The sequence below is a fragment of the Tursiops truncatus genome, chromosome 1 (genome assembly GCF_011762595.2).
Source record: "Tursiops truncatus isolate mTurTru1 chromosome 1, mTurTru1.mat.Y, whole genome shotgun sequence".
In the NCBI taxonomy this organism is placed as follows: domain Eukaryota; kingdom Metazoa; phylum Chordata; class Mammalia; order Artiodactyla; family Delphinidae; genus Tursiops; species Tursiops truncatus.
Genome location: NC_047034.1, coordinates 49,162,704 through 49,187,114, shown reverse-complemented (window position 1 = coordinate 49,187,114; position 24,411 = coordinate 49,162,704). Strand labels below are relative to the sequence as shown.

The following is a 24,411-nucleotide window of genomic DNA, read 5'->3' as shown; positions in this document are numbered from 1 at the left end:
CCAGTCCACATCTGTTATAAACTTTCCCTAATTTCATACAGCTAGCCCTCTTTACCAGTTCACAATAATTCAAAAACTATAGCCCTTCAGACAACCACTTCCACGAGCAAATTTGAGATCTTTTTTTTCTGGGTAAAATGCTGCGTTTACTGCAGCATTTATGTATTTCTTAGCCATTTAACATACATAAAACTGTGATACTATTTTTATTAGGTTCCTGTTTTTTAAATGTGCCCTGATGAAGGTTTTGAGTTTTGTGCTCCTAATCCCACTTTACCCATGAGCCTTGTGGTTGTTACTGAACAACTTTGCATAGTGTAGTGATTTTGGGGAACTTGTATATCACCGTGCAGAAGTGACTGAACCTTTCTTCACTAAGACAAACCAGAATTCCTTGGAGAAGTGGTTGATTCCAAGGCTGGGAGAGAGAGTGTACAAGATGAGCCTAGAATACTCTGTTGTGCCAGAAAGTAAGGAAGTGCTTGAAGAATGATGGGGACATGTCAAAGTGACAGAGAAGCCTGGTCCAAGAGGCTTCCACTGGCCAAATCTAGGACATTTTAGGCGTCAAAGTGAATAACGATAGTAACAAATAGAGATCCATAAGTGCATACTGATATAAATTTTAGATTGAATACATTTGATTCTGATTAAGAATAGGATATTTACACGGTCTCAAGCTACCTCTCTATAAAATACTTCTTGATTACAAAGGGGGAAAATGAAAATAAATCAGTAAATTTAAATTTTGATTAGGAATAGGATATTAATGTAGTCTCGAAGTACATGCTTCACAAAATGCTTATTAATTACAAAGGGGAAAAAATTCATTTACAGTGGAGAAGCCTACCACTTAAGGCACCACCTTAAGTAATCAGTTAACATTACCCGTAATTGGACAAACCTAAGTCATCTGCCATCTGATCAAATGCAGTAAGGAGAACACAGCATCAGTTCTGTGAGGTTCCTGCTGAAGATGCATAACTTGAATCTAATCATGAGGAATCGCCAGATAAACCCAAATTGAGAGACATTTTATAAAATAACTGCGTGCAATCTTCTAAAGTGTAAAGGTCATTGAAGTCCAGGAAAGACTGAAGAGTTGTTTCAGATCAAAGGAATCTTAAGAGACATGGCAACCAAATGTAATTCTGGACTGGATCTTTGGAGAAACGTGAATAGGATCTGAGGATTAAATGATAGTATGTATCATTATTAACTTTCTGATTTTGTTGTTTACATTGTGGTTATGCAGGAAATGGTATTATTAGAAATACATTCTAAATTATATGAGGATGATGTCATCATTTTGAAACTTATTCTCAGATAGTTCAGGGAAATAAATCATTTTTCTATTTGTTTGGATTTTTAAGTATATTCACAGAGTTGTACAGCCAGCACCATAGTCAATTTTGGAACATTTTCATCACTCCCCCCAAATCCCTGTACCATTAGCACTCACTCTTCCCTCCTCTTCATCTCTGTCAATCCTAGATAACACTAATCTGCTTTCTGTCTCTGGATTTGCCCGTTCTGGACATTTAATACAAATGCAGTCATACACTATGTGGTCTTTTGTGACTAGCTTCTTTCACTTAGCAAAACGTTTTCCTACTTCATCGATGTTGTAGCATGTATCAGTACTTCATTCTTTTTAATTGCCAAATAATATTCTATCAGTTGATGGACATTTGGGTTGCTTCCACCTTTTGACCATTATAAATAATGCTGCTATGAACATTTGCATACAAATTTTTGCATGCCTTTAAGTTTTCAGTTCTCTTGCATATATGCCTAGATGTGGAATATTTTTGGGTCATAAGGTAACTCTGTGTTTAAGCAGCTGTACCATTCTACATTCCCATCAGCAGCATATGAGGGTTCCAATTTCTCATATCCTTGCCACTTGTTGTTTTCCAAATTTTTGATTATCACCATCTTAGGGATGTGAAGTAGTATATGTCATTGTGGGTTTTTTTCTGTACAGGTCAGTGCTGATGGGAAGGATTGAAATTTAAATTAGCAAGAATGAGATAGTTTTGGTAAATCACATTACTTTTCTGATACACACAGTATATTATGATATCATGAAGGAAAGGAACACTGAACCTGGTGTGTAATAAACATGCACTAGTTGGGTATGTTTAGTTGTCAAATATAATTCTAAGTAGGAGATAAACTTTTGTGCTTCTGGTCCAGGTAATGAAATATACTTTCAAAAAATTTTTTTAAAGAAATTACACTCAGAAGTGAGTTGTAAAGTATTTCCAGCAGTTAAAAAAAAACTTTTTAGTGAAATCGTTATCTGAAAATAAGTGTGGTAAATAGGTTTACAGTGCTGGTGGCTTAAAACTAAGAACACATTTGTTCTGGAGGGAGGAAGTGATTTCAGGGGAAAAAATGTAAGTAAAAATTACCAGTAAGTTTTCATTTTGTATCCCCAAATTAACATGTTTATATCTTATGCCTTTTATTTCTTATTTTGGGGTGAAAAAATGAAGGAATGAACAATAATCTACAAATTTATTGGCTACTTTTATTTCCTAATAGCCTTTAACAAAAGTTTTATTTGTAGCCCTGTTTAATATAGGTTTTGTTATCAAATAAATTTGTCCCCTATACATGGTGGCCCAAGAGTCATGACGCTCCATATAGTTTCTATGTTCTAAGGAAATTGTGTATATTATCTCCCTTAACATTTACAAACACAGGGCAGATAATATTTTTATTCCCAGTTTAAAAATGGGGAAACAAGCCTAAAGAAATTAGGAAATTTGTACGTGGGCACAAGGCTAACAAGGGGCAGAGCTAGGGTTAGAGCCTAGGTCTTGAGCCCAAACTTTTAACTGCTATAATAACCTGTTTCTCAGTGTTCTTAATGAGGTGATGAATGTAAAAGCATTTTTTATCACAAGAAACTTAAAAAAATTTTTTTCATCTAAACTGAGTGTGTAGAGGTTTGGCTTAAGACTCAGGTTTACCTATGAAGTTTTATTTAGTTTGAGTACTACATAAACACTAGAGATTGTACATTATGTTTTGTTCATAGCTTTCTAGGAGGATCTCCTTCATTCATAGAAGATTCATAGGTCTGTTTCTGGATTCTATGTGCCAAAAATAAATGGTCAGAATTGATGTTTCTTTATGAAACCCTCAAGCCCTATAATTCTGTTATAACCTTCTTTTGGGGAATGCCACCTGAGTTTAGATTGGAAACATGACCAAGATTATATTTGTGCAGTTCCTTGTGACTCTGAGGACAAAAGATGAAGAGGATATTGCACAATTAAATCATAATCAGGTATTTCCCTCTGCAGGATTTATGCACATTACCCTTTAACAGAATTAAACAGAAAATATTAAATGTAAGTCTGAAGAGTATATAAACTTTGCTACAAGAGCTTCTCATTTCACTGAATATATTCCAGCCTATTAGACATTTCAGATTCCTTCTTTTAGTAACTAGAGCCATTTCTCAGTGTCCTTAAGGCTCTAAGCTGTTATTGTTCATAATGATTCTCAGAATATTGCCCAATAAAAGAACTTTATTTCCCTCTATGTGAATAAAAATTCTATGACTAAAGATTTCAGTAAGTTCAGAAAAAAGCAGTGCTTTTCACTGTCTAACATTCAGTAAGCTCAGTCAACTGCAGTCTACTTGGACTAATTTGTTCCAAGCATCCTGGAACAGGGACGAATTGCTGCTGTATTCTCTTCTCTTTACTTCAGAGATTTTAGCATTCTGAAGCAGTAAGTCTTAACTTTCTTTAAGGTAAATAAATCACTTTACATATTTTATGAAAAATGTAGATAGATGTCTCCTGGAATCTCTAATATTTTACATCTAGTTTTAGAAGGAATTCTTTATAGTTTATCTGTGAACTTCTGGTTAAGAATGCCAGTTTTAGGAGTGTCTTTGACTTTCTTTGTGTCTTTATTTTTATGTCTTGGGAACTCATTTTGAATATTGTTTGTCCCTTTCTAAAGGAGAATTCCCACCCTGTTGCTTCTTAGTAATATTGTATTATTTATATTTTAATACCAATTTTCCTTAATTTGATGCTTTCCAAATGTTAAACAAAAGGTCTCATTTTCTTATGAGTCAATGAAGTACTAATACATGTTCAGAATTTAACATGGAGGTTATAGAGTTAAAACACTGTACGCACAAAACATCCTCCTGTTTTGCAGAGGAGCAAATCATTACTTTGAGGTTGACAAAGCAAAGGTAGGATTAATACCTCTTACTCTCAAATTAAGTGTAATCTTATTGGAATAATTATTCCAATATCTTTATTGGAATAATTATCATATAATAATAATTATCTCTCCTAGTACTTATTGAGCAACAAGTATATGCTAACATCAGGCCCCTGGAAGAAATACGGCAGCCAAGACACAAAAGTGGCCTTGGCATAAGACACAAAAGAAAGCTAAAAGATGTTTAGATGAATTGAGTTTATAATAAATAAGTCACCTGAAGACAATTACTAAAGAGTTTACTCATTTGTTTTAATATCTAAATTGTATAATAAAGTTGCCTAAACTTTAGTAGTGGAAGTAGTAGTAATAGAAGTTAAGCTTATACTGTCTTGACTCCCCTAAACATGTGCTGTGATTCACTTGGTAACAGATATCCTAAATGTAGGTAGAAATTATTCATCTCCATGGATGTATGGTATGTTCTACTTTAAGTGTAGAAATGATTATCAGTTGAGTTCTTTCATTGCAAGCAATTGAAGTTGAATGAATGAATAAAATGGGAATTTATTGAAAGCTGTTATGGTGGTGCATAGAATTGAAAGAACAGAATAGCTGGATCAACTAGAAAGAAAAAACAGGTCAGCTTTTGGTGCTTCCAGCACTAGGCTGTGGACTTTTAGAGCTTGTCTCTCAAATTATCTATGGTGAAGGACATCTATATCTGTTGGTTTTTTAATTCAGTATTCTTTCTTTTAAATAATTATTTTGGTTTTGAGCTTATTACTGTGTTTATATGTAAATACTGTTTAATTTAGATAGTTTATTACTTCATTAATCAGCTTCTCTCTACAGCTGTCCTTGGGATAGCTTTTTGCTTCAGTGTTCAGTTCCTTCATGGATTTGTGTTTTCTCTTAGGTTTTTGGCTTCTGAAGATGTCTCTTACTTTCTTTCAGCTATGCATGTAAATAAATGGTTTTTAAATTTTATTCAGCATTTTTAGGTGTTCTGTACTGTGAAAGGTTCTCAGCATGTCTAATCTGCTTTGCTTCTAGAAATACATCTCAGTCTCTTCATCTTCACCTTCTTGTTAAAAGTTCATCAGACTATACTACTCCCCTACTTGTTATCTTTTATAGGTTTCACCTAGCCCTAGTCTTATCTGCTCCCTGCCTTTGCCTTCAGGTTTATTTTAGATTACTTTCACTTGGTGTGGTCCAGCAGTACTGGATATTTTTCTCAAGTCAGCCATACTCTCAACTCTTGCATATATACTATGACTTCTTCCTTCCCCACATCCTTTCATTTCTTCTTTATATCTCATCTGAAGTGTGATTTCCTCAGAAAGACTTGCTTGATCACTTTACACTGGCTTAGTGCCCGTTGTCATGCTCCCCTAGCATCCTGTGCTTTCCTTTTTATTACGTACTTTGCTCTTCTAATTACTTAATTAGTATCAGTTTTCTCTAAAAGTGTAGAGACTATGTTAGCCTTCTTGATCACTATATTCCTAGTCAATAGCACATTGCCTGGCACATAGTAGATATTTTAAAAATATTTACTGTTTAATATATAACATTGATATTTAACACTTGTTATTGGACTGTCTTATTAATTAAATAGTATGGGGAATGCTATTACAATTAAATCATTCTCTTGACTAGGTTTAGTTGTTTTTTATTTTTTAATTGGTTTGCCTTCAAACCCTAGACATTTTGAATTAATCTTTTTTATTTTGAAATAATTTTAAACTTCCAGAAACATTGCAGAAAGAGTACAGAGAGTTCATGTATACCCTTCATCTAGTTTTCCCTGATGTTGACAGCTTACTTAACCGTAGTGCAATTATCAAAACCAGGAAATTAACAAGTTGGTACAATACTGTTGAATAAACTACAGACCTTACTGGAATTCTACCAGATTTTCTCTTTGTGTCCTTTTCTGTACAAGAATCCAATTCAGGATCCCACATTACACTGAGTTGTTTGTCTGTTTAGTCTCCTTCAATCTGTAACATTTCTTTAGTCATGACTTTGACACTTTGATGAATACTGTACTTTGATGAGTTATGTTTTTTTTTTTACAGTATCTCTAGGTTTACTTTTGTCAGATGTTTTTTCGTTAATAGATTCAGATTATGCCTTTTTGTCAAGAATACCACAGAAGTGATATGTCCTTCAACAGTACATGATGTTGATATGTCGTATTTTATTGGTGATATTAATGCTGATTACTTGCTTAAAGTGTCACCCAGTTTCTGCACTGTAAAGCTACTATTTCCCCCTTTGTATTGATAAATATCTTCCTGCTCCTCAAACTTTTGCCCACTGATCTTAGCATCTGTGGGTGGGTCTTGCCTGCAGCAGTTTAATACTGTGGTATTTGCCTGATGGTGAGTTTGTATTTTTCTCATTCCTTCTACCTTTATTAATTAAAATTCTTCTATAAGGGAGAGTTGCCCTTTCTCCCACATTTATTTACTTATTCAATTATTTATATCAATATGGACCTGTGGATATTTGTTTTATTCTATGAATTATCATTTATTCTATCATTTACTTTATTGCTTTGGTCATTGGGAACTTCTTCAGGATGGTTTCTGTGTCATTTTGACATCCCCCAATCCTTTTGTGAGAATTTCTTATTTTTTATCACAAGATATTCCAAGGTCATCTTGTATTTTCTGTGCTCCAGCCCTGGAATCAACCTCCTTTCCTAAGAGCCCTGACTCCTATTAATTGGGGAATGGTACTTAGAAGTCAAGATCTGAGTGCTGGGTGTTCTCATTGTCATTAGAGTATCATTTTCCTATACTCTGACAGCAGATAGAGCCAGGAAGTGTGTGTGTGTGTGTGTGTGTGTGTGTGTGTGTGTGTGTGTGTGTGTGTGTTAACCCTTGCATATATACGTATCTATACTGCTATGTCTATCTACCTATGTATATATTAACAACCATGAGTTCACACTGATATCTCTGATTCTACTCTAACCCATAAGGTTCATTGTAGCTTTTTCCCTTTTCTAGCCCCCTAAGACTTAGTTCCCTTATATCCTTTCTCCTATTCTATGCCTGAAATTTACCTGATACTCCTTGTCCCAAGAGACATAGACTATTTACAGTCAATAATTTAATGTGTTAAATATGCTCAGGGTTGGGCTTCCCTGGTGGCGCAGTGGTTGAGAGTCCGCCTGCCGATGCGGGGGACACGGGTTCGTGCCCCAGTCCGGGAAGATCCCACATGCCGTGGAGCAGCTGGGCCCGTGAGCCATGGCCGCTGAGCCTGCACGTCCGGAGGCTGTGCTCCGCAACGGGAGAGGCCACAACAGTGAGAGGCCCGCGTACTGCAAAAAAAAAAAAAAATGCTCAGGGCTGTTCTGGCCAGTAATATCTCTGAGAAGGGTTTTTGAAGGGGGTACGTGTCAGGGAACAAGGGAGATAGTGTGCATATGAATGTTGGGGCTGGGGAAAGAGACAGTTTTCGGGTGCTGAGGGGGAAAATGTTCAGGCAGAAGTACAGCTCATGTTAAGGTCCAAAGGTAAGAAAAGTATGGCTGGTTCAGGGAACTGAATATAGTTCAAGATAGCTATAGGGGTTGAGACATAGAGGTTCCAATTTCATACTAGAACTAGTTTCATAGTAGTTGGAAAAGATGCTTGATATGATTTCAACCTTCTTACATTTATTAAGATTTGTTTTCTTGCTTACCATATGATCTATCCTGGAGAATGTTCCATGTATAATATATACTTGAGAAGAATACGTATAGGCATACCTCGGAGATATTGCAGGTTTGCTTCCAGACCACCGTAGTAAAGTGAATATTGCAACAAAGCGAGTCACAATTTTTTGATTTCCTAGTGCATATAAAAATTATGTTTATACTATACTGTAGTCTGTTAAATGTGCAATAGCATTATGTCTAAAAAATGTACATACCTCAATTTAGAAAATACTTTATTGCTAAATATATGCTAATCATCATCTGAACCTTCAACAAGTCATAATCCTTTTGCTGGTGGAGGATCTTGCCTGGATGTTGATGGCTGCTGACTGATTAGATTGTGGTTGCTGAAAGCTGTGGTGGTTCTGGCAATTTCTTAAAATAAGACGACAATGAAGTTTGCCTCATCGATTGACTCTTCGTTTCACAGATGATTTTTCTGTAGCATGCATTGCTGTTTTACCTACAGAATTTCTTTCAAAATTGGAGTCAGTCCTCTCAAATCGTGCCACTGCTTTATCAACTAAGTTTAAGTAATATTCTAAGTCCTTTGTTGCCACTTTACCAATCTTCACAGCATCTTCACGAGGACTAGATTCCATCTCAAGAAACTATTTTCTTTGCTCATCCATAAAAAGCAACTTCTCATTCATTCAAATTTTATCATGAGATTGCAGCAATTCAGTCACATCTTTTAGGTTCCACTTTTTTTTTTTTTTTTGTGGTATGCGGGCCTCTCACTGTTGTTGTCTCCCCCGTTGCGGAGCACAGGCTCCAGACGTGCAGGCTCAACGGCCATGGCTCACGGGCCTAGGCACTCCGTGGCATGTGGGATCTTCCCGGACCAGGGCACGAACCCGTGTCCCCTGCATTGGCAGGCGGACTCTCAACCACTGCACCAGCAGGGAAGCCCCTAGGTTCCACTTTTAATTCTAGTTCTTTTGCTGTTTCCATTATAGCTGTTAGTTACTTCCTCCACTGAAGTCTTGAACGCCTCAAGTCATCCCTGAGGGTTGGAGTCAACTTCTTCCAAATTCATGTTAATGTTAATATTTTGACCTCTTTCCATTAATCACAAAGAATGGTGAATCGTTTCCAGAAGGTTTTCAATTTACTTTGCCCGTATCCATCAAATGAATCACTATTTATAACAGCTGTAGCCTTACAAAATGTTATTTCTTAAGTACTAAGACCTGAAAGTCAAAATTACTCTTGATCCATGGGCTACAGAATGAATGTTGTGTCAGCAGGCATGAAAACAACATTGATCTCATTGCACATCTCCTTCAGAGCTCTTGGGTACCCAGGTGCATTGTCAGTGAGCAGTAATATTTTGAAAGAAATCTTTTTTTTACTGAGCAATAGATCTCAATAGTGGGCTTAAAATATTTAGTAAACTATGTTGTAAACAGATGTCCTGTCATCCAGGCTTTGGTTGTTCCATTTACAGAACACAGGCAGAGTAGATTTAGCATAATTTTTAAGGGCCCTAGGATTTTTGAAATGGTAAATAATCATTGCTTCAACTTCAAGTATTCTGCTGCATTCACCCCTAATGAGAGAGTCCCCCCATCTCTTGAAGCTTTGAAGCCAAGCATTGACTTCTCTCTAGCTGTGAAAGTCCTAGATAGCATCTTCTTCCAATAGAAGGTTGTTTTTTCATCTACACTGAAAATCTGTTTTATAGTATAGCTACTTTCATTCGTTATCTTAGCTAGATCTTCTGGATAACTTGCTGCAACTTCTACATCAGCACTTGCTACTTCACCTTGTACTTTAATGTTATGGAGATGGCTTCTTTCCTTAAACCTCTTGAACCAAAACCTCTGCTAGCTTCAAACTTTTGCAGTTTCCTCACCCCTCAGGCTTCATAGAGTTGAAGAGACTTAGGGTCTTCCTCTGGAGTAGGCTTCGGCTTAAGGGAGGGTTGTGGCTGGTTTGACCTTCTTTCCAGATGAGTGAAACTTTCTCCATATCAGCAATAAGCTGTTTTGCTTTCTTATCATTCATGTGCTCACTGGAGTAGTACTTTTCATTTCCTTCCAGAATTTTTCCTTTGCATTTACAGTTTGGCTAACTGGCACAAGAGGCCTAGCTTTCGGCCTTTCTTGGCTTTTGACAAGCCTTCTTCACTAAACTTAATTATTTCTAGCTTTTAATTTAAAGTTAGATGTGTGACTCTTTCACCTGAGCACTTAGAGGCCATTGTAGGGTTATTAATTGGCATATTTTCAACATGGTTGTGTCTCAGGGAATAGCACAGCCTGAGGAGAAGGAGAGAGACTGGGGAACAGCCAGTTGCTTGAGCAGTCAGAACACAAGCAACATTTTTTTTAATTTAATTTAATTTAATTTATTTTTTATACAGCAGGTTCTTATTAGTTATCCATTTTATACACATCAGTGTATACATGTCAATCCCAATCTCCCAGTTCATCCCACCACCCCACCCCCTGCCACTTTCCCCACTTGGCGTCCATACGTTTGTTCTCTACATCTGTATCTGTTTCTGCCCTGCAAACCGTATACAACATTTAATGGTAAAATTTGCTGTCTTATATGGGTGCGGTTCATAGTGCCCCAAAACAATTACAACAGTAACATCAAACATCACAGATCACCATAACAAATACAATAATACTGAAAAAGTTTGAAATATTGTGAGAATTACCAAAATGTGACACAGAAACATGAAGTGAGCAAATGCTGTTGGAAAAATGGCACCAATAGACTTGCTCAATGCAAGGTTGCCACAAACTTTCAATTTGTAAAAATGAACTATCTGCAAAGTGCAGTAAAGCTAAAATGAGGTATGCCTGTATTCTGCTGCTGTTGGATGGGAAGTTCTGTAAGTCTGGTTTGACTTGTTCAAATCCAATGTTTCCTTCTTGATGTTCTGTCTGGATGACCTGTGCATTGTTGGAAGTGAGTTATTGAAGTACCCTACTGTTATTGTATTGCTTTCGATTTCTCCCTTAGATGTGGGGTCCAACCCCTTCTCTCCTCTGAGTGAAGCTGGGAATTGGAGTTGGGAGTTCCCTCCCCATTGTCTGGTGCTTGACCAGGGGTGGGGTTTATGGCGAGAGTGTGTCTCAGCCTTTCCTAATGATTTCAAGTGGGTGATGTGGGCATTTTCTCCTTCACTTGGTATGTGAGAGTCACTCAACTAGTTTCTGGATTTCTTTCAGAGGAAATTGCTCTGTGAGTAGCTATAGATTCAGTGTGTCTGTGGGAGGAGGTGAATTCAAGAGTTGTCTATGTTGCCGTCTTGGACTAGAACCCTCAATCCATGTTTTCTTTTAAGACAGATGCAGCTATAAAGTATGCTTTAGTTGTTTAGGTGGTAAATTTATCTATATGTAATTAAGAGCCCAAACTGTGATTTTTGGATCAGAAATTAGGTAAGGGATGTTTCTTTAATTGAATTGAATATGTTCTTTTCTCCTCAAGAAAATAGAAACTTTACCACCTTCCATTACCAAGCCTTCTATTTAAACATATAAAATCACTAAGCTTTTTAAAAAATTGATTTTAGTAGCCAGTTTATTTCCTTAATTTAATTGCTTTATATACTTTTCCTTTGTTATCTCATCTTAGTGTGATTCTGGAATGCATTTTTAAAAAATTTTCTATCAGTCATTGGAATAGTCTTTATCAGTGGCTATTTTTCTGCTCTAATTTGAAGAATACTAAACAGTCTCAGAATATAGAGGAGGAGGGAAGCATATAAAATTCTGGCTTTGAGTTAATTGGAGCTAAGAGTTTAATTTTTTTTAGTTGATATGTTGCTATGAAATCAGAATAAAATTTGGGAATATTAGGGAAGCTTTTCAACAAAGATGTAATTTACGGATCTTAAAAGATTAACAAAGAGTACAACATACTTGATTTTTCAATGATTTTTTGTTAGAAAGCTGTGTGGCCTAGCTTTTTATATCTAACTGGAATATTGATGTTATGTCATTATAAATGCATTCTATCTTTAGCTACCTGCCTGCCACATCAGAGGGAAATGAGATAGCTACATAACTGTCGTTCTTTGAAAGCTTTATTCTTGGAATAAGTAACCAGAGTGGTTATAATTCTTATGGTTTGTTCTTGTATTCATCTTTGTAAAAAAAAAAGAAGACTGAAAATTCAGTTAAACTAATACTTCTCAGGCAATCATCAATCATCAGATATCTTGTATTTGGTTTGTTTATAGTAAACCCAGTCTTAATAATATATATGACCTGTTCGTTGCTTTACAGAAGTGAAAAAACTATGATTAGTAATAATTCAGCTAAAGGTAGATTTAAACTACATAGATTTGATTAATAAAGTGGCTTAAAATAATGGCATATACTTTCTAGTTATGTGAAATAATTAGGCTAACAGAATTAGCAAATGGAAGTCATTCAGTAAAGAATAGATAATTCTCTTAAAAATATTATCTATATACAAATTAGCATTTTGTCATATTGGTTAAATGAAGGAACAGTGCTGGAAAAAAGTTATTTTCTATTGTCTTTTAGGGGAATCCATTTCCAGATCTTCCATATATACTAATTCCTGAAATTGATTTGCCTAAGTAATTGCCAGGCAGTTGTCCAGGATTTCTCTTTCAAATGGTCTTTCTCTGGTTTTATAAAAGAAAGGCTTGTTTATTATTAAATCTGAATAGCCTCTCTGGCCCCCAAACAAAGGAATAGTCTGAACTACTCAAATGGTGTAGATGTTGAGAAAGTGAGTGATTAACAGGGAAACAAATCTTTTTGAACTCAAATTGTTTTCACTGAAATTGAAGAATGGCTTATTTGTTACCTTATATATTATTAAAACTAATTTTTAACAATAGATCCCTATGCAGTTTTTGGAAAACACTTGGAAGGAGTTCAAAGAATTGACATTGCTAGAACATACTTTTATTCCAGTCTACTTATTTATGTGAACAAGATTTCTCAGAACTTACATCTATAAAATGAAGAATAAGGATAGCAATGCCTCTTAATTGTCTCACTCTACAATATTCTTAATATTCTAGCAAATAATGTAATATTCATCATTTTAGCAAATAATGTAATATTTATCTTTCTAGCAATGAAGTAACATTTATCAATGGATATGTGAACTAATTGGGAGAAAAAGTTTTATCCAATTAAAGATGAAATTTATTTGCCAATTGCCAATAGCATTTTACTTTTTATATCTCATGTTTACCAAGCTTATTACATGTTTATGTTGTATTGATGTAGTATGTTCTAATAATAGTAATAATAGCCCAATCCAGAAGAAATTTTAATATTTGAGCTTTATGGTTCAGAAAGTTTTTGTATTTAAATTTTCATTTATATACATTTAATGGCTAGGAACTATAATAAGATAATCAATAAATGACTTTCAAATACAAAAATATATTAGAATAAATTTTGTAATCTAAATAGAATGGAAATACAAGTTCAAGAAGAAAATGAAATGATATAAAAGTGTTTGATAATGAATGGATGACAGTTATCATATTGCTATGGCATTTAAATTCCATTAGCTATATTTAAAACAATGTCATACTAATTTAAAATGCAAATAATTATAATGCATCACAAATTTCATTGTTTATAACTATTTAAATGTGTTCAAAGTCTTTCGTCATAACTTTAAAATATTCAAGATAGTTTTTCAAAAGTTTTGCTTTACCACTGAATTATGCCCTTGTTGGAATTACTTATTGCTATTTCATATATTGGTGTTTTTTGACTAGCAGACATTAGGTAAGCATTCATTGGGGCTGATAAATAGTTCCAATTATATCAAAGCTAGTGCTAATGAGATTAATTTCATCTCAATTATATGTCACTAATGTGAATTAAAAGAATTTTTTGTTGTTGTTCTACCAGGACTATTTAAAGAGCACATTTAGTTAGATATTATATGATGAAATGTCAAGGTAGCTCAGAAAATCTTGTTTAGGACCACTTCATCTTAGTGGGATTCAGAATCATTTTGCAGAAATTAACAACTTTAATTGCAGAATATGAAATTTGGAACTTGAGGAAGACTTAGAGATTTCCTATTGAAATGCCCTCATTTGTCAAAGAGAAAACACAGAGCCAGAGAGTCACTTACTCAAGCTAATACAGGGAGTACGCAACAGAACCATATCCAGTCTGTCAGTAAAACCTATAGATTTTATCTCCAGTATCTCTACTGAGTTTCTGTACTTCTTCTCAGGCTCCAGTGCCCTCACCCTTGTTCAGGCAATCATGATCTCTCATCTGATACCTACTGTACTAGATCTGATTAGTCTCCCCACATCACCTCATTTACAAACCATATCTGATCACAATTATTCCTCTGCTTAAAATCCTTCAAAGATGTCTCATTGGTCATAGGAAGAAGGCTAGTCCTTTGTTCTGCAAGGCCTGACTGATCAGGCCTCTGCTTGCCTGTCTAGCCTTAACTGCCACCACTGTCCCCTTTGCTCCCTGGATTCCAGTCACACAGGCCTCTTCAGTTTCTCAAAAGTACCATGCTCGTTTCTTTTTACAGTATCATGTTATATGCTGTTCCTGCTGCTTGGAGTGCTTCTGCTGCTCTAGCGAATGCTTACTTATCTGTCAGATTTCATCTCAAATGACACTTTCAGAGACTCCCACACTGCCCCTCCCCCAGTCCTTGCAGACTAGATTGGTCCCACTGCTGTTTTTTTCTCATCTATACTTTTTTCTTCAAAACCCATACTACACTTTGTATATTTGTGTGAGTATTTGATTAAAGTCTGTTTCCTTGGGTAGAGTGAGGGCAGAGTTTATGTGTATTTTGCTTATCATTATATTCCTAGCACCTGCCTCATTGCCTGGTACATGCAAGGAACTTAATGCTTGTTGAATGAATGATGCCCGATTAGTTCTATTTCTACTTCACCAATGATTTTAGAGTAACATTTCAGTGTTTGAAATCTTCTTTGCCATATGCTTTATATAACTTACCCATCTGTTGATGAAGTAGCATTTGGGAAAAAATAGAATTTCAAGTTATTTATTCCTAATTTGTAAATCACACTTTAAAAAAAAAAACTCAGAACACCTTTTTTTTTCTTAAAAGCATGAAACCAATAGTGCTAAATGTTCTTCCTATATTTGATGGAACCTAGTCACATGTTAATTTTTATTTATCAGCTGTCTTCATTTATGTGTAGTTTCTGAGAAACTAAGAAGCCATAGAAACTATTGCATATGGAGTGTAATAAAAATGCAAAGAGATGGTGGTAATATTAAAGTTCGTGCCTCTCAACCACAGAACCATATTACTGGAAATTGTAATAGATATTCTTCACCCCCTTCCCCATCCTCCCCCAGCCATTCCCCCTCCACCCCCAAGAAGGATTGTGTTCTTGTAAATAACTTAAGAAACACAGTATACTACTTCTCCTTCTTGAAGAATAATAACAATGTTTGTTAGCATAGTAAAGCTTCTTTTGCCTTAAAGCGAAGTTTCTCACCTTTGGTGATGGTGACATTTTGGGTTGGATAATTCTTTGTTGAGGAAAAGGGGAGAGAGAAGATGATATACTGAGTATTATAGGGTGTTTAGCAGCATCCATGGCCTCTATCCACTAGACTCCAGTAACACCCTCTCAGTTTTGACAACCAAAAATGCCTCCAGACATTGCCAGATGACCCCCAGGAGACAAAATCATCCCCAGTTGAGAACTACTACATTAAAGGGATCAGTTTAACTCTAGACTCATATTTCCAAACTTATTTGAATTCCTTGAAATTCTTCTCCTTCTTTCCCTTCATCTACATACTAATGTCCTGGGAAATGCTATTTTAAATTATCTTTTAGTAAAGCTAAACTAATTCTACCTTTTTCTTCTACTTTTTTAGACTCCCCCTTAAAACTCTTCAAAACTTTCCATTGCACTTTGAATAAAATTCAGACTCCTTAACGTGGCCTTCCTGCATGTAAAGGCCTTTGCCTACTTCCCTAACCTTATTTCCTATCACATCATGCTGTCAGTCCCATTGTGACCTGCTTTCAGGTCCTCAGGCACCCGAGTTTCTTTCCTAATGTGCTGTTCCTTCTGTTGGTAATCATTTTGCCCTTGCTCTTCCTTATCTTTTAGGTTCAGGTTTCAGATTAAATGTCATCTCCTATGGAGAGGTCTTTTCTGACCATCTCTTACCCTGCCAAAAAGGATAGTCATCCATCCCAATACCTACCTTCTATCTCAATACCCTGTTTGTTGCCTTCACAATACTTTACAGTTTGTAATTATTTGTTTATTTGTGTGGATTTTTTTTTTCTGCCTTAGTCATTAGAATGCAAACTCTGTGAGGGCAGGCACCACATCTATCTTGTTCATCATTATATATTCAGCATTTAGCACAGAGCCTGTCATCTAACAGGCACAATAATTATTTGTTGAATAAATAAATAAATATGCTTTAATTTATCAGTGTGTTTCTTTTATAGGGTTAACCTTGGAGTTAAATTATTTTTATTGAGATATAATTCAGATACCATAAAATTTCACCCGTCAAAAGTGTGTAATTTAGTGGTTTCTAATATATTCACAAGCTTGCACAACCATCACCACTATCTAATTCCAAGGCATTTTCATCACTCCCCATCCCCCCTTCCCCCAGCCCCTGCCAACCACTAGTCTACTTTCTGTCTTTATGGATTTGCCTGTTCTGGACATACCATATAAGTGGAATTTTATAATATGTGGTCTTTAGTGTCTAGCTTCTTTTCCTTTGCATAATATTTTCAAGGTTCATCCATGCTGTAGCATGAAATACTGCGACATTCTATCTTAGGGCTGAATAATATTTTTTTATATGGATATGCCATGTTTTGTGTATCCATTCATCAGTTGCTAGACACTTGGATTGTTTCCACTTTTTGGCTATTATGAATAATGCTGCCATGGGCATTCATGTATAAGTTTTTGTTTTCACTTCTCTTGGGTATATACCTAGAAGTGGAATTGCTGGATCATATGGTAGCTCTATATTTAATTTTATGAGGAACTCCCAGACTGTTTTCCCAAGTGCCTACACCATTTTACATTCCTACCAGCAGTATATGAGGGTTCCAATTTCTCTTCACCCTTGCCAACACTTAATATTGTCTTTTATTATAGCCATCCTACTGGGTATGAAGTGGCATTTTTGTTTTGATTTGCATTTCCCCAATGACTGATGATGTTGGAATGTGCTATTGGTCATTTGTATATCTTTTTTTGAGAAATGTCTATTCAGATCCTTTGCCCATTTTTTAATTGGGTTCTTTGTCTTTTAATTGTTGAGTTTTAAGAGTTCTTTATGTATGCTGGGTATTAGATTCTTATCTGACATATGGTTTGCACATATTTTTTCCCATTCTGTGGTTGTCTTTTCACTTTATTGATAGTGCCCTTTTATACACAAAAGTTTTTAATTTTGATGAACTCCAATTTAATCAATATTTTCTTTTATCACTTATGCTTTAGGTGTTTTATCTAAGAAACCATTGCCTCATCTAAGGACATGAAGATTTATGCCTGTTTTCCTTTGAGAGTTTTAATACTTTACAATTTTATATTTAAATCTTTGATCCATTCAGTTTTTGTATATGATGTGAGGTGGGGGTGCAACTTCATTCCTTTGTGTACAAATATTTAATTGTTGGAGTTTTGTCTTTTTAAACTTTAATAAAGAATCATAATTTTCTCAAAATTATTATGAAACAAATATGTTTCATTTTTACAGTTAAAAAAAGTAATGTATGGAGCACATACTATGTACCAGACATTATGTTGGGCATAGGATCTGTAAAGAAAAAAAGATAATTCTTACCTTCAGTCTCTCACAGATCTGAAAATTAAGAAACTTGAAAGTATTGATAGTAATAAAAATGTGAATGGAACATATAAGATATTTGAAGAAGTTACTAGTGGTTTTAAAGAATTGGTTTTTGAGAGACTGCATGTGAAAATAAGATGACATGGTAAAAAATAAAAATATTCCTGAAAATTGCTGTAAAAAGCACTTGATGGTGGTTGCTATGCAGTAGGAATATTTTACCTTGATTAGTACTCATCCATAAATGCAAGGTAAAGATAAGAACATAACAGAAATGACAAAGAAATCTTTCACTCATTCTCTCTCTCCCTCCTCTCTCTCTCTCTTTAGTATAACTGAATGAATTAATATTTATTTAACTAAGAGCAAAGGGTTCTTTACAGCAGTGCTCTCTGAGTCATTCTTTGCCAATTCTGTGTTTTTTCTCACCCCTTTGTCTTCCTTTTTTTTTCCTCTTGATGCTAATCTTATATTTGTTGATATATCTTGCTAAGATTTGCACTTATTTACGACAGCTTTCTTTGAACTGAGTTTAGTCTTTTGTGACTAATTATTGAGTTAATAGTTTTGTGACTAATTGACATTAGGACATGTTAGATTCGTTGTGTTAGTCTGCACGGGCTACCATAACAGAATACCAAAGACTGGGGGCCTTAAACAACAGAAATTTATGTTCTTAAAGTTCTAGAGGCTTGAAATGCAAGATCAAGGTACCAGCTCTTCTGGTAAGACCCTTCCTGGCTTGCAGAGGGCCTTTTCGCTGTTTCTCACATGGTCTTTACTCTGTGTGCACGTGCAGGGGAGAGAGGTGGGGAGGGAGGGAGAGGGACATCTCTGATGTCTCTTCCTCTTCTTATAAGGACAGGAGTCCTTTTGGAATAAAGCCCCACCCTTATGACCTCATTTAACCTTAATTACCTCGTCAGTGTCCTATCTCCATATCCAGTCATATTGGGATAATTTGCGTGGAGAGCACAATTCAGTTCATAACACCCATGTAACACATTGTAGTCACTTTGATATTCTTTATTTTACAATAAGAAAGTACAGTTAGTCTCTGTAAAACTTACATTGTTGCTGGAGGGGGTGAAAAAAAAACCTTACATTATCTAGGCTCTCTACACCTATATTTCCTCACCTATACGACAAGAAACTTGGACGAGTTGATTTCTGAATGCTGAAATTCTCTGTTCCTTCAATTTAGTTACTGATTTCTAATATTATTCAGCAGATAGATTTTAGGAAGCATCTTATAATAGAAATTCATGTTCTGTAAATCAGCATTCTACCAACTCATTACTGAAGTGAAAGTCTTAGTCATTCTATGTACCTCTAAATTCTGACATAGATATTTTTTTCAACAAGCTATGCTGGTTAGGTTTTTACTATATTCTTTTAAACTAGCTATGCTGGTTAGGTATAATTTAAAGAATTGAATGTGACATGTTTCTTTTTTCTTCCAGTTAATAATACCTTTTATTTATACAATAAAGTTTATCCTTCATAAATACATTTCATTGTAATGGATACAATAAATACAACATAATAAGTGTAGACAGTAAAATGTGAGAATCCCTCTCATACTTACTCCTCTTTCAAAGGAGTTAACCACAATTAACAGTTTAGTATGCATCCTTCTACTCTTCTTTCTATGAATGTACATATGAATATTAATTTATATTTTTTCATAAATGAAATCATACTGTATATATTCTGTTATTTAAATTTTTTCCTCAGCATTGTGTCTTGGGATTTTCATAAATACCAAGATATATGCATATCATATTTAAAATGGCTGCATGGTGTTATATAATGTCATTGTAATTTATGTAACTGTTCCCCTTTTGTTGGATATCACTTTGTTTTCTTTATCACTATTAAAAGTAATGTGCAGAGATTCCTTTAGAATATACTTCCTACATGTGGGATTAAACACATTGAAAATTTTGATAGTTACTGTCTTCCTAAAAGGCTTTACAGATTTACATTCCACCAACAGGGAGTGATAGTGTTCATTTACTTTCACCACTGCCAAGATAATACCACTATTTTAAAATTGCTTCCAATCCAATGGTTGAAAAATTATATTTTCATTGTTTTAAAGTTGCATTTATCTGATATCTGGAATGTTGAACATCCTTTCACTTGTACACTGTATATTTTTCCATAAATTTCTCTAGTTTACCCATCTTTCTTATGGAGTATCTTTTTAATATTGATTTGTAAGAGTTTTGTAAAATATATTTTGCATGTGAATTCTTTATTTTAAATGTTGCAGGTATGTTTTCCCTGTCGTTCATCTTTTAACTTTGCTTTTGGTATCTTTTGATATGGAGATTTTTCATTTTGTGAGAATGTCAGTCATTCTCTCATGACTCTCTGAGTCATTCTCAGAGAGCTGTTTTGTGTACTGTGTAGGAAGCTTCTTCATGTAGAGTTATTTAATTTTTTGTAGTATTTTATGTTTCTTTAACTCCATTTGGAGTTTATTTAAGTGGGTAGCCAATTCACCCAACCTTACTTGCTATGTAGTCCATTCTTACTGATTTGATACCATTTTATCTCAGTCTAAATTTGTGTTATGCTGATCTATTTCTGGACTCTCTATTCTCTTCTTTTTGTTGTGTTTTCCTAATTTCTTTACCAATAGTGTACTTCTAATTACAGTAGATTACTGTGTCTTTTGAAATCTGAGATGACAAGAACATTTTCCTTCATTTAATTTATTTTACACAGCTATTCTTGCTACTTTTATCTATAGTTTTTTTCCTTTTCTCTCTCTGTTTGCTATTACTTCTTAGTGTTGCTGTAATCTTACTCGACCCTCTTCTGATTTGTGGCTGTTAAGTTATATGTGAACTAGAAAACTAGATAACAGACTGCTGGTATTTTAGATAAAATAGTCTCTAGATCGAGGAAATGAAGAATTCATATGACATTGATTCGTGGGTAGAATGTTCATGCTTTAATACATAAAATTTATTGCACGCTTTTTAGTTTCTCAGAGGCTTAGATTTTTTGTTGTTTCTAGGTTCTTAGTAATATTTTGAATAGTTGATGTTGCTGAATATGCAACATCATATAGAAACATTCATATATGTTAAAATTATTTTTTTAATTGAAGTATATAGTTAATTTACAATACTGTATTACTCTCAGGTATACAGCAAAGTAATTTAGTTATATATGCGTATATTCTTTTTCAGATTCTTTTCCATTATAGGTTATTACAAGATACTGAATATAGTTCCCTGTGCTATACAGTAAATCTTTGTTGTTTATCTATTTTATATATAGTAGTGTGTATCTGTTAAGCCCGTACTCCTAATTTATTCCTCCCCTGCAAAATTATTTTTTAAACAGAAACTACATTTAAATCACTTTGAGGGACAACTTTCTTTATTTCCATCATTTTATGGTAATGAAAGTTGTCTATTAATAGGGAAACAAAGAAAATATGACCAAGCCCACTTTTTGCTTTGGGGTTTTCTTCTCTAACAATACAATAGAGAACAAAATTAAAATTAAAAAAAAAAGAGTAGGTAAAGTAGAGTAAGATTTACTCTTATTCTATATCAACTAGAACCAGATGTATTATAAGAGCAGCATCTGGAGAATTTCCTGGCTGTCCAGTTGTTAGGACTCTGTGCTTTCTCTGTGGGAGCCTGAGTTCAATCCCTGGTCTGGGAACGAAGATCCTGCAAGCCACACAGCGTGGTCCCCCAGCCCCACCCTGCCACCAAAAAACAAGAGCAGCATATGTTACCATGGAGCATCTTTAACTCAAGGTCAGCTTTAAAAAAAGCTTTGACCTGCTTTATGGTTTGGAAAAATAATTCTCACTGGCCTTGGGCAATTATAGCCTTTATTGTACCTAAATTGCTAAGCTTACATGAGGTACTTAAAGTAGCTGTCCCTTCTTTACTGCACAATCAGTAGAATCCTGCATTGGCTGTTCCGTTCTAAAGCATAAGAAATAGAGAAGTAGTAGTGCTATTTTTTTTTTACATTTGTATATTCAAATTAAATGAATAGATTCAACATGCTTTTTTAAACTTCGTTTTAAGCTTTTGTTTTCTTTAAAATATCTCTGGTACTATGAATTTGTGTGTATGTGTGTTACATATTACTTAGGGAAATACTGTTTCTCTTATTACTGGACAGGTGAATTATTTAAGGGTTTCCAGGATTGCACTAAGATTTGGAGCATCTGAGGGTTGTAAAAGAACCTGTACTTTTTGTAGACATTTCAAGCTTAGAGTGCCCCAGAGATCCAGAAATAGGGTAGTTCTAAATTATGATTAGCATCTGGAGTCTAGTCAGAGCTTACTTGGGCAAGAAACATACCCTTTTTAGGCTTGGGGTTCCTGAAGCTATATATATCTATACTACGAGATTCAGTAAATCAATATGCTATATGACAGCTCACAAAGTGGATCCTGCCTGCAAAGACATATATTGATTGGCCCACACAGTGTTTTTAAAATACCTAGATTTATGGCTTCTGACTGAAAAATTGGAAGATCTGACAACCTGAGCAGCAACTAGCTAGATGGACTTGTGCTCTCCGCTTCACCAGAATCCATACCACTACTTATCCTGAATGTGTCAGTTGCCATTTGTCACCATACTTGCACAATTACCCACTTACTTAACTCATTTATGTTCCTACCCAGCAACTGAAGGTTTGGAATATCTAATTTATAACTATCAGTCTACATCTCTTTCTCTGTGTCTGGTGCAGCTAAGGTAAAAATGAGTAGATAGCAATTTAATATAGTTAGAACAATCAACTCATTTTTTCCAGAAACACATTACATATTCATGTCTTCATTATCTGTTGCATTTTGTGAATGCAATACTTAATCCTGAGATACTTTATTTACTCTCTGCTGAATCCTACTCACTTCACCTCCCAGCACCTAGTTTCCCTTGATCACCTCTGCAGTAGTGTCTTCTGAAGTCTTATGAACACGTATTTTGTCCACCACTATAAGTTTATTATAGTAGAGATTTAGAAAACTTCATTCAATTAAAAAATAATTGTGTTCCTGTGAAGAGGCCTTTGATTAGCCTTTTCTTAATATAGTTCACAGTTCATTTTTTTCAAAGAAATACATATATTGACATTCGAAGACTAAGAAAGTAGTAATTTAAATTTTTATTTCCATAATTTTCCTAGTTCGCCTTTGGACACTAAATTTTAATATTGTTTTCCTTGCTTTCAGTTACAGATGAGGACACAGTAAAGAGGTATTTTGCCAAGTTTGAAGAAAAATTTTTCCAAACCTGTGAAAAAGAACTTGCCAAAATCAACACATTTTATTCAGGTAAGTAGTTGTTTGGTACAATATACAAGAGACAATTTCTGCTGCTAAGGAAGTAGGAACTCTACCGTGTCATTGTTGAAACTTCTGATCATTTTAAAATTGGGGCTTTTCTTACTATATTGCAATTAAAGGATATTTTCTTTAGCTGAGGTAGGAATGCATCTGGTACTTCACTGTTTGAGCCTTATATGGTCATTGCCTAGTTCTCTTGCAGTTGCAAGGATTTCAGGACCTCATTATGACTCAATACCTTGAGCTTCACTGTGGCCCAGTCCAAAGCATTAAAGAGTCAGAAACTTGGTTTTATCATTTCTCTCAGAGCTGAATGACACAGTTGCAGCTTATTAATTATGTCACTTTTATGCCTTTCCGTTGTGTGGAACACTCATATCTGTCTCTCTAGGGTATGGTCTCCAGAGTAGCATCTACAAGATGCTCTTGAGAAGAAAAGAAAATATTAGAACTTCTATTTATTTATGTCTGACCCTTTAAATTGTTGTTTTTTTTAATATATGTTTACTCCCCTACTCCTTTAACATCTGTTTTTTCATTTCATAGAACTCACCTTTTTTGACTACCTCATTCTGTTCCATTTGACCAGGCCCCTCCCCGAATTACTTTCATTTCCATCAGTCCTTGAGCTTTTAATCCCTTTACCCTCATTGCCTTGTGTTGATTGCCTCTGCCTGGCAAAACTCCAACCGTGGACCAGTCCAACCTTTTACCTTCTTCATGCCTACCCCCAGGCTGCTTAGGACAGCCGGGGAAAAAAAAATCACAGCAGAACAAATTTGAACCACTGTAAATTCATTATTGCATTCTTAACTGTGTTCTCAAAGCTGCCTGTGGATCCTGATCAGTGCCCTTTTTCATATTTCAAAGTGCTTTTCTAAACCCTATGCCATTCTCTTGAATTCTCTGACCCAAGCATCTTCCCCATCATGTTCATTATACCTCCTACTTTACAAATAAATATAAAGGCCTTCAATTCCTGTTGGTGTGTAATACTTATGCAGATCTGTGCCACTCCCCTCCCACCAAATACCTATAGATATTCTTACCCTTATTTATTTTCCTCCAATATTTGTAGAAAAGATATACCTCTTCAGTCTATGGAAAATTCTATAACTACTGACTGAATTTCAGCTCCTGGAGACTTTGTTCCAGAAATTATTTCCTCTAAGAAAATAACTTTCCTCTAACTTCCCTTTTCAATGGATTAGTTTCCTTAGCAAATCACTCCCTTTAAACAGAAAATAAATAAATAAAAAAGGAAGCAAGGACTTCCCTGGTGGTGCAGTGGTTAAGAATCCGCTTGCCAGTGCAGGGG

The 24,411-nt window shown here is 35.0% G+C and overlaps 1 protein-coding gene across 1 annotated transcript in view; it reads left to right on the top strand.

The window, feature by feature from the left end:
* Positions 1–24,411, top strand: part of XPR1 (xenotropic and polytropic retrovirus receptor 1) — a 202,638-nt gene that overhangs the window by 96,166 nt on the left and 82,061 nt on the right. The window contains exon 3 of the mRNA XM_019918601.2: positions 22,980–23,081. Within this exon, the coding sequence (XP_019774160.1) occupies positions 22,980–23,081 (102 nt within the window). The remainder of the gene's footprint in view (positions 1–22,979; positions 23,082–24,411) is intronic.